General features: G+C 38.8%; 1 protein-coding gene across 1 annotated transcript in view; it reads left to right on the top strand.

Annotated features, from left to right (window-relative positions):
* The window catches only part of ADAM10 (ADAM metallopeptidase domain 10), a 126,290-nt gene that overhangs the window by 22,145 nt on the left and 92,067 nt on the right, over positions 1–12,078 (top strand). The window contains exon 2 of the mRNA XM_037053985.1: positions 8,335–8,485. Within this exon, the coding sequence (XP_036909880.1) occupies positions 8,335–8,485 (151 nt within the window). The remainder of the gene's footprint in view (positions 1–8,334; positions 8,486–12,078) is intronic.

Raw genomic sequence — 12,078 nt, 5'->3', positions numbered from 1 at the left:
TAAAGTTTTCTCATGTTCTTTACAGTCAATTAAAAATACTTTCTGACTTCCTTTTGATTTCTTCTATGGGCAGTTTAGAAGTTTTTTATGTTCCTGATGTTTGGGGGTGTTTTCAAATATGTCAAAGTGATTTAATGGCACTATAGTGAGAAAATATACTCTGTGATTTGTACCTTTTAAAATTTATGGAGAGAATAGGAGATCCTATATGGTATTGGAGTAGGTGGAAGTTACACTCACCCCCTCCCAAGAGCATATCAAAATTATAACTAAGTTACAGAACAATGACCTGGATAACCATCTGAAGACTAGCTGAACAGAAGTCTTATAAGTAAGAATATAGAGAAAAAGCCACATCAAGACTGGTAGGAAGGACGGAGATGCAGAAAGGGTTGGTCCTGCACCTACATTTAGGGGTTGAGAATTTGGAGGGTTATCTCAACTGTAGAGATACTGTCCAAGGAGCATGGGGTCTCAGCCCCACCCTGGTTTCCTAATCTGGAGCACCAGTGCTGGGAAGAGAAGTCCATACAACATCTGGCTGTGAAAATTGTCAGGGATTCTTTCTTCCAGGATGAGACTGCTAGAAATCCAGGCACCCTCTTAAAGGGTCAGCCCACAAAATCTCTTGCAGGCACTCACCCTGGGCTCTAGCAGAGGGATGGTGACTTAGAGGGGACTGAAGCCATACAGGGTGAGATTGGGTTGTGTGGCTTCAGAGAGAGGCTGGAGGGACAGCTGCTAGTATCCCTGAGGCCAAGTACTTCTCCCATATCTCCCACAGATGTCATCTTTCCTGGGTCTAGCACTCCCCTCCATATGGCATCAATCTGGGGAGATGCACTGGCTCCATCCTCCTTACTCTGAGGCTTCATTTTGCCCAGCTTATACCCTGCAGGGGAATCTGCTGGCTGTAGCCAATTGGCACCTGTGTTGCAATCTTGAAAAATTCTGTAGGAAGTCTGGGCAAACTCAAGGGGTGTCAGACACACACAGGGAGAGACTGAGTTATGTGGCTTTAGGGCAAGGGCCATTTTTCCTACATGCTCCACTGGTGCCACCGTTCCTGTTTCCCATCTCCGCTCATGGCAATAGCCTGGGGAGATGCAGTAGCTCCATCCTGCCAGCTCCCTGTTGCCCTGCCCCACCACAAAGGTCAAAGGCTCCAGAAGGATGGCAGCTGGCGTTCGTGTACACTAGGTATATAAAGGAACCTCAGACCCCAATTGAAAAGAGTATATGCACCTCTGTGTTTATGCAGTATTCTTTACAGTGGCCAAGGTGTGGAAACAATGCAAGTGACCATCAATAGATGACCCAACAAAAAAGTGACTGCCTGTATGCAATGGAATACTACTCACCATAACCATTTTTGACTGCGTAGTTGGACCTAGATGGTATTATGTTAAGTAAAATAAGTCAGACAGAAAGACAAGTATTATATGACTTCACTTACATGTGGAGTCAAAAGCCCAAATAGATTAACAAAGAAAATTGATACAGAAAACAGACTGATGGTTTCCAGAGGAGAGGATTTTGGTGAGCTGGGTGAAAAAGGGGAAGCGATTAAGAAGACATAGAGATGGCCCATAGATGTAACAAAAAATATGCAACATCACTAGCCATCAGAGATATGCAAATTAAAACCACAAGGAGGCCCAGGCTGGTGTGGTTCAGTGGATTGCGTGCCAACCTGTGAACCAAAGGGTCACCTGCAGTTCCCATTCAGGGCACATACCTGGGCTGTGGGCCAGGGCAGGTCCCCAGTAGGGGGAGAGTGAAAGGCAACCACACGTTGATGTTTCTCAACCTCTCTTCCTCCCTTTCCCTCTCTAAAAATAAATAAAATCTTTAAAAAACCCTCACAATGAGATGTCACCTCACACCTGCCAAAATGGCTATCATTAATAAATCAACAAACAACAAATGCTGGTGAGGATGTGGAGAAAAAGGAACCCTAGTGCACTATTGGTTGGCATACAGACTGGTATAGCCACTGTGGAAAACAGAATGGAATTTCCTCAAAAAACTGAAAATGGAACTGCTTTTTGAACCATTGATTCCACTACTGGGAATATACCTTAAGAATCTTGAAACATCAATTCAGATAAGTCTCTTGAACATTTCACATAATACTGGTTTGGTGATGGGGAACTCCTTTATTTTTTTCTTGCCAGGGAAAATCTGTATCTGTCCTTTGATTCTAATAGGGTAATATTTGCAGGGTAGAGCAGTCTTGGCTCTAGGTTCCTGGTTTTCATGACTTTGAGTATTTCTCACCAGACCCTTGCCATCAGAAATCGAGTTGAATGGAAGCCCAGCAACTATGGAATTAAAGAAATCATATCCATCCGTATTGGTAGGATGGGCAGAGATGTGGAACAGGCTGTTACCACATCAAGTTGTGGTGGATAAAAATTCCAGAGGAAGGGACTTCCGCCAAGATGGAGGCGTAGGTGGAAACACTGTGCCTTCTCCCACAACCAAGTTTAAAGACAACAAAGTTTTAGTAAACAAAAATGGAGCCAAAACACAGAAAATATGAACTATACGGAAGTCCGACAACAACGAACCATTCAACCAGGACTGGTAAGAGGGGCGGAGTCAGCAGCGGAGCAGGGTCAGGCAGGAAAGATCCCCCAACCCAGGTGCCCAGGCAGCGGTAGACGGATCCCAGGTGTGGGGTAGCAACGGGCAGACCCAGTGAGAGTGCAAGGTGGCAGGCTGACCCCGGTCACACATTCGTGCGCAGATAAATCAGCGAAGGAGCGAGCATTGAGATGGACCACGCAGGCCCCAGCGGCGGGAAGCAGCAGAGGCCACCACCATTGCTCCTCTTTGACCCCGCCCCCACATATAGCGTCACAACCCAGTGACTGAGTTGCCCTGCCCTGGTGAACACCTAGAGATCCGCTCATACGTAGCAGGCATGAACAGTCCAAAACATGTCTCAAGAACTCAAAGCCCCAGAGCTGATAACTCTTGAGCGAAAAAGAAATAGCAAACCCCTCAGATGCACAGTTCAAAATACTGGTGATCAGGATGCTCACAGAACTGGTTGATTTTAGTCACAAATTAGAGGAAAATATAAAGGCTAAACTAATTGAAATGAAGGGAAATGCACAGGAAAACAATAGTGATGGAAAGGAAACTGAGACTCATATCAATGGAGTGGACCAGAAGGAAGAAAAAAATGACCAAACAAAAATATGAAGTAACAAGAATTCAAAAAAATGATGAGAGGCTTAGGAACTTCCAGGCTATCTTTAAATGTTCCAACATCCGAATTATAGGGGTACCAGAAGAGGAAGAGGAACAGCCATGAGTGGAAAACCTATTTGAACAAATAATAAAGGAGAACTTCCCCAGTCTGGCAAAGGAAATAGAATTCCAGGAAATCCAGGAAGCTCAGAGAGTCCCAAAGAAGTTGGACCCAAGAAGGAACACACCAAGGTACATCATAATTACATTGCCCAAGATTAAAATGAAGGAGAGAATCCTAGAAGCAGCAAGAGATAAGGGGGCAGTCACCTACAAAGGAGTGCCCATCAGACTGTCAGCAGATTTCTCAAAAGAGACCTTCCAGGCAAGAAGGGGCTGGAAAGAAGTATTCCAAGTCATGAAATCCAAAGACCTACAGCCAAGATTGCTTTATCCAGCAAAACTTTCATTTAGAATGGAAGGACAGATAAAGTGCTTCTCAGATAAGGTCAAGTTCAAGGAGTTCATCATCACCAAGCCCTTATTATATGAAATGTTAAAGGGACTTATCTAAGAAAAAGAAGATGAAAAATATGAACAGTGAAAGGACAACAAACTCACAGTTATCAACAACCACAGCTAAAACAAAAGCACACCAAGAGGACAGCTAGATCAGGAGAGGAACCATAGAAATGAAGATCACATGGAGGGTTAGCAGCAGGGGAGTGGGAGGAGGAGAAGGGGGGAGAAGATACAGAAAATAAGTAGCATAAATGGTAGAAAATAGATAGGGGGAGGGCAAGTATAGTAGGGGAAATACAGAATTTAAAGAACTTGAGACAAGTGGTCATAAACTAAAGGAGGGAAATGGTGGGGGAGGGGGTATGCAGGGTGGAGGGGAATGAAGGGGGTGAAATAGAACAACTATAATGGCATAATCAATAAAATATATTAAAAAGTAAAAAAAAAATTAGAGGAATATCTCTAGAGTGAGGAGTCCTAGCCCCAACCAGGTACCCCAGCCCAGGGTTTCAGTGCCAGGGAAATAAGTCCTCATAACTTCCACATGCAAAAATCAGTGGAGACTGTGTTGGTCAAAGAAACATCTGGAATTTCAAGCAGTTCTTCTTAAAGAGCCCACATACAAACTTACTCAAACTCACACCCTCTGAGCTCTAGCACCAGGGTAGCTGGTTGAAAGGCACCAGTGGCACACAGGGAGAAATGGAAGTGTCTGGCATCAAGGTGAAAGCTGGGGGACAGGTTTCTCCCAGATAGAAAGGCAGGCAGTGGCCAGTGTCCCTTCTCTGAAATTTCACTTGATCACATAGCTGGAAGGGTGGTGCTGTATCTGAGGCCCCATCAACCTGGCTAGAACTATTTGTCCTATGCTGGAGGTCTTCAGTGACTGGGTCCCACCCAACTTACAGGCCCAACCAAGCTGATATTCTGTATGAACAGGATGGTGTTGGCTTTGCAACTTCCTAAATCCTATAAAACAAGCAATAGTCAGCCTCAGTGAGCCCCCCCAACCCCCTTTATCTCTTGCTAAGTAGCCCTATGGGCACAAGCAGCGGTTAGCCTAGATTCACAGCTTGTCTTTGGGAATCTCCAAATCCAGCACAAGTATCAGTCATCTCAGATTGCTTGATATGTCTGGCAGGGTGGCCCCAGGCGAAACACAGGGGGCTGACCTTGGCCTTTACCACCTGGGAAACCACAGAGCCTGCACATGTAGCGGACAGCTACAGACCATGTTGGAACACCACCACCTTGCCCCCACAAAGCCTATACTCCACGGAGGTCAGAGGTTGGTGACCAGTGGTCACAGCCACTTCTTACAGCTGATTGGCCTGAGTAAACACCTCCTATTGACCTGCCAATAGCAGTCAAGACTCAACTACAAGATGAGGGTGTATTTAGCACACATGAAGGGTGCACCTCAGATTCACAGCTTCAGTGGTAGGGGAAGCTGTGCCACTAGACCCTAAGGACACCTACTACATTAGGCCGTGCTACCAAGGCAGGTAGGTAGTCATAGCAGCTCTACCTCATACATAGAAACAAACACATGGAGGCTGCCAAAATGAGGAGGCAAAGAAACATGGCACAGAAAGAACAGGTCAAAACTCCAGAAAAAGAGCTAAATGAAATGGAGATAAGCAATCTGTCTTTGAAAACACTGGTTATCAGGGTGCTCAAGGAACTTCGTGAAGATCTCAACAGCATCAAAACGATCCAGTCAGAAATGATGGATTTACTAATTAAAATAATGATGACAGACTTCTTTCCAGAAGGAATAAATATACAAAATATACATTTGTATACCAAATATACATTTGGTTGTGCAACATTTTAAAGGTATTTTAAAAAAAACACCCAGAAACCTGTCAGCCCAGTCAAACTATCTTTCAAAAATCAAGATATAATACTCTCTAACACATAGAAGCTGAAAGTTTTTTGCCAGTAGGAGAAATGTTAGAGGAGGTCATCCAGGTACAAGGAAAATGATGCCAGATGGAAATATGGATCTACACAAAGGAATGAAAGATTTCATGTGTGTGTGTGTGTGTGTGTATCAAGATAATTATTTAATCCAAAAGAATAACAATGTATTGTGGGGTTTATAAGGTATATAAATTAAATGTGATGGAAACAGCCTAAAACCAGGTGGAGAAAAATTGAAGTGTACTAATGTCAAATTGTTATACTTGAAATGTTTTAATATCACTTGAAGGTAGGCTGAGCTAAACTAAGGTATATATTTTAAGCCTACAGCAACCACTAAAATAACCAAAGTTTTACTAGTAAGCCATGAAGAGATAAATTGGCATAATAAAAAAAAAGGTGAAAAGAATGAAAGGAAACAAAGAACAAGTGAGACAGATAGAAATATAGCAAGGTGATTGACTTAAACCTAATCACATTTGTGATCGCTTTAAATGTAAATGTATAAATACTCCAGTAAAAAGGCAGAGATTATTGGATTGGATAAAAAAGTGGTATCCAGCCATTTGCTATCTACAATAAACTCACTTTAAATATAAAGATACAATTAGATTAAAGGTAAAAGGATGGAAAAAGATATATACCATGTGAGTAAAAACAAAAGAAATGATTATATTAATATCAGACAAAGTAGATTTTAGAACATAAAATATCTCAGAGAATAAAGATCACTTGATTATAAGGGAGTTAATCCAAATGCATACTTATTAACATTTATGCATGTAATAACAACTGTGAAAATTAGTGGAGCAAAGGGCTGCAAGGAGAGATAGTCACAGTCATAGGTAAAGATTTCAGTACCTCTCTCAAAAATAGAATAGGTAGATAGAAAATCAGTAAGGGTAGAGAAAAGACTTGAACAGTACTGTCAACCAGCCTGATCTCGTTGACATTTCTAGAACACTCTACTAAATAAGCAGAGATAGAGTTTTTTAGAACACTAATGCATTAACAGCAGAGTACGTTCATTTCAGGTGCATATGAAACATTTGCAAGGATAGACCATATTCTGCATCCTAAAATAGTGTCAAGCGTATTTAAAATAATTGATGTCATATAAAGTATGTTCTCTGACTACTTTAAATAAATTGGAAGTCATTAACAAAGATACAAAAAATTCTCTGTATTTGGAAACTAAATAACACACTTCTAAATAGGACATGGACCATAGAAGAATTCTATGGTCCATCTCCCTTCCTCAAAGGGAAATTAGAAAGTATGTTGAGAAAACAAAAGTGTGCTGAGCAGAATGAAATGGCATCACAACAGAATCTATGCTAAAACGGTATTCAGGGGACAAGTATAGCACTAAAAACCTATATTAAAAACCAAGGTCTTAAATCAGTGGCCTCACTTTATCAAACAAACAAAAAATAGATGAGTAGTTTAAATTCAAAGTAAGTAGAAGAAAAATAACAGATCAAAGTGAAAATAAAATAGAAAACAAATATTGGAGGAAAAATCAAAGGAAAAATTAGTTGGTCCTTTGAGAAGATCAATAAAATCCATAAATCTCTACTCTCCTAATTAGGAGCGAAAGAGAGAAGATACAGATTACCAATATCAGAAATAAGAGATTCAGAAGATGTAAAAACATTTTAAGAGAAAATTATAAACCACTTTATCATCTCCACAACTTGGATGCGATGGACAGGTTTTTACCAAAGCTCACTCAAGTGCTATGTTGGTGGTAGAGTGGTGAGCATAGCTGCCTTCCAAAGCTCATTGAGTCAGATAATCTGAATACCTCTATATTGAAATTGAAGTTGTAGTTAATGTTATGTATTACATATGTACAGTGTAGCTGTGTTGAAATGGGAATTGTAGGTTAAACCTTTCACAAAAAAAACTCCAGGCCAAGATGGCTTCATCAGTAAATTCTGCAAAGCATTTAAGGAGGAAATAATACCAATTCTCTATGAATTTGTCCAGAAAACTGAAGAGGAGGTAATATTCCCACCTCATTTTTTACTGTAATATTAAAATCTGACAAAGACAGTAAGTACAAGAAAACTACACACCAATGTCTCATGAATATAGATAAAAATTCTAAGACTATATAGCAAATAGAATTCAGTAATATTATAAAAGATAATACACCGTGACCAAGTGGGGTTGATTGGTGGTAATGCAAGATTGGTTTAATATTAGAAAATCAGTCAGTTTGTCACATTAATAGGCTAAAATGAAAAACAACTATAATCGTCTTTATTCATGCTGAGTCAAGCAGGTGACAAAAATCAGCTTTTGTTCCTGATAGTTTTTATCAGCAAAGTATGAAGAGAAGAGAATGTTCTCAACCTAGTAAAAGACAAGAAGATAAACCTATGCTGAACATCCAAACTTGATTATGGTTAAAATTTTCTTTGCAATAAATTCCAAAAAATGTATGTACATCTAAGACAAATCTATGGCTAGCATCCAAACTTTTGTGTATGACAGAAATTTCTGTTACAATAATTTTTTAGAAAATATATGCTATATTTTAGGATATATACTAATCCTATAATAGGATTAGTAAGAATAGTTTTATACATACTTGTAGATATTTGAGTGATCAAGGAATCATTAGAACTAGAATGAGCCTTCAAGATGATACTAATTCAAAGTGTTTATTTTTCATAGGTCAGTATGGAAATCCTTTAACTAAATACATTAGACATTATGAAGGATTATCTTATGATGTGGATTCATTACACCAAAAACACCAGCGTGCCAAAAGAGCAGTTTCACATGAGGACCAGTTTTTACGCCTAGATTTCCATGCCCATGGAAGGTGAGTAAATTTATTGCCGATTGAGTTTGAAGTTCCCCTGTATTCAGTCTAATTTAAAAGAAGAAAATTTTGCTCTTAATTTATCTTCTCTAATTGAAAGGTCTCTATTTGGAATTCAGCCTACACTGTAATTTGGTATAAACTTGGAAAAATGTTTTCTTTTAAAATGGATTGTCCTTTTCATATTCTTAAGGAAACAGTCATTTAAATATTTTTAAATTTACAAATTAGATTTTCTGTTGTGTTATTAGAGGATATGACTTTGAAGGAGATTTTATGTTTCTGGTTTTTTACTACGTTTTATGTGTTTTACGGTCAATATATCTGTTTTCTGGTATGAATAGTGAAGATAGCTGGTTCTGTGCTATTGAGTAAATCATTTAATATCTCATAAACTGAATTTTATCAGCTCTAAAATGACAACTTGTAGATAGATTGCCTACTGTACCACTCAATTCTCAGAATTGTTAAGGGATACAGAAAAGGGAGGCAAGGGGCAGAGGGAAAAAAATCACATTTATTTAGTGCTTGTTGTGTTCCAGGTACATAGATACTTTATATGCATTTTCTTATTTAATTTCCTCAACATCCAAACCAAGTAAATATCTCTGTAGTGGAGGAAACTAAAGCTCAAATAAGTTAATGTCTTTAAAATTACACAGCACAGATTTGGCCCATATCCGTCCAACTCAAAGCCAGATATTTTTTTCTTTCTGTCTGTTAGGGGTACTTAGATTCAAAATCTTTGAGTATTCTTTGTCAGACTCTCTTACTTGGGTGTTGTAATTAGTAAATCTATTCCTTTTGTACTTTTTTTACTGTTACAAATTCATTTATTATTAACTTCCTAATAGGTTTCCCAGTTTTCACTCCATTTACCATTAAGTCTATCCTAGGTACTGCTGTAAGAGAACTCTTCTTTAAATGTTTCCATTTTCATGCTAGTTTATTTGCCTGAAGTTTTCAATTCACAATTGTTAGCCAGATTTCTTAACTTGGCTTTCAAGATCCTCTGTAAATTAATTCTGATTTATTGTTTTAAAATTACTCCACTTCCCAACATTTTGTTTTACTTAGAATGATCCTCTGATTGCTGATTAAGCCATGTACAGTTTGTTCCCTGTGTCATTTATCTTAAAATAATTTTCATCATCTTTTAAAAAAATTATTTGGGTAGAAGAGGCAGGGAGGAGAGAGAGAGAGTAACAGACAGACAGACATGGATTTGTTATTCCACTGATTTATATTGAATGCTTCTTGTATGTGCTCTGACAGGAGGAGCTCGAACCCACAACCTTGGTGTAGTGGGACAATGCTCTAACCAACTGAGCTACCCAGCCAGGGCCAATTATCATCATCATTTTTTTTCAAATTTTATTTATTTACTTTTTAGAGAGAGCTGAAAGGAGGGAGAAAGAGAAGGAAAGAAACATCAGTGTGCAGGAGATTACATTGATTGGTTGCCTCTCATACACCCTGAACTGGAGAGCCTGGCCTACAACCCAGGCCTGTGCTTTGACTGGAAATCCAACCTGTGACCTTTTGGTTCACAAGCCTGCACTCAATCCACTGAGCCACACCAGCCAGGGTCATCATCTTTTAATGTACAATTGAAGTTTTACTTTTTTGAAACTTTGCGTGTACCTTTAAGTTACTTAGAACTGGCATTATATTAGTTTTCTCTTCCTTTTCATGCATGTATTTTTTGTTTATTTTTTTATAACTAATATTTTTATTTCTCCCAGGCAAGTAATCTGGCAGCTATTTAATGTGTCCATTATTTGCAGTTATAGTACAAATGCTTAAATATTTTAATGATTGAAAAATCAGATAACAAGAAGTAACATGAAACAAAGTATTTTGTACATGGAAATACATGAGTTACTTATTTTCCATATTACAAAATAATGATCATTGTAGAAAAAATTATGTGCTATAAAATCTGCTACATTGATTTGAAGGTGAGAAACAGATTCCATTGGTCTGTTTCTTTTCTTTTTTTTTTAATAAAGATTTTATGTATTTATTTATCTTTAGAGGGGAAGGAGAGAGGGAGAGAAATATCAATGTATGGTTGCCTTTCGTGCGTCCCCTGCTGGGAGTTGGCTTGCAGGGAACTGGCCTGCAACCCAGGCATGTGCCCTGACTGGGAATCGAACCGCGATCCTCTGGTTCGCAGGCCTGTGCTCAATCCACTGAGCTACGCCAGCCAGGGCTTCTGTTTGTTTTCTTGATAAAAATTTTAGTGGCAGCATTTCATGTAAATTTTTTAGAAGATTTTATTTATTTACTTTTAGAGAGAGGGGAAGGGAGGGAGAAATAGAGAGAGAGAAACATCAATGTGTGGTTGCTTCTCATGTGCCCCCAACTGGGGACCCGGACTGCAACCCACGCATGTGCCCTGATTGGGAATCGAACTGGCTATCCTTTGGTTTGCAGGCTTGCACTCAATCCACTGAGCCATACCAGCCAGGGATTATGTAAATTTTTATGGCCCTTAACCCCTGATATTTTAAAAAAGATTTTATTTATTTATTCTTAGAGAGAGAGCAAGGAGAAAGAGGGAGAGATATATTGATGTGAGAGAGAAACATCAATTAGTTGCCTGTTGTAGGTGCCTCAACCAGGGACCTATCTCAAGCACATTCCCTGGCCGGGAACTGAACCAGTGACCTTTTGCTTTGCTGGACGATGCTCCAGTGAACTGAGCCAATCATCAGGGCAACTTCTGGTATTTTAAAATTATCTATTATTTATTCATACCATGAAATAATACACAAGCATTAAATCTCCCTAAGGGTTTAGTGACTACCTCAAAATAAATTTGATACTTTATTCCAAATATGGTGTGACTGCCGAAAGGAAAAGTTGAGATTCTAGATGCCTTTCGTTTGGATACCACATTCCTGTTACATCATGAGATTTTTATTACATCTGTGTGCTTGCGTGCCTGCATGTGTGCATGAGAGAGAGCACATGCGAGTATTCTCATGATGTTATTTAGTCATCCAAAAAATATTGACTGCTACTTAAAATTTACCTAGTTTAAGCTGTTGGTGATAGAAAAATAAATCAAACATAGATTTAATCAGGACAGCAGGCAATAATGCATATGTCATTGTGTAGGAGGAAAGTGAGATATGGCGTATGTCTAGTAGAAAAGCTCAGCCATCATTTTCCTCAAGTGTAAGTTATATTTCATACTAAAATGTTGCATAAACAGTTGGGTCTTTAGTAAGATAAGCACTTTTTAATTAGGATTCATAGTCTGCCTTGTTTTCTCAGTTCTCCAAGTGATTAAGCTCCATGTAAATTATAGTGCTATTTCTTAAAAGTGTAACAAGGGTTTTATTACTGAAGGTTATTTAAATGTTTATCCTATTTCATTGTACCTGAAAATTCTTTATATAACTGTGTAGAATGGATATGTTTAGATGATCAGTTTTTAATGTTCTTGTTTGGATTGTTCTATTAAGCATCAGTGAAATCTTCTTGTATAGTAGTGTGAAATTTTTAAATTAATGAACATATTTAAAAATTCTGTGGTGCCCTGACCAGGTGACTCAGTTGTTTGGAGTGTTGTCTGTACACAA

The sequence above is a fragment of the Sturnira hondurensis genome, unplaced genomic scaffold (genome assembly GCF_014824575.4).
Source record: "Sturnira hondurensis isolate 20B ecotype Veracruz unplaced genomic scaffold, ASM1482457v3 Scaffold0008196, whole genome shotgun sequence".
Classification (NCBI taxonomy): domain Eukaryota; kingdom Metazoa; phylum Chordata; class Mammalia; order Chiroptera; family Phyllostomidae; genus Sturnira; species Sturnira hondurensis.
The sequence above is the reverse complement of the archived record's forward strand: the minus strand, read 5'-3'. Positions and strand labels throughout refer to the sequence as shown.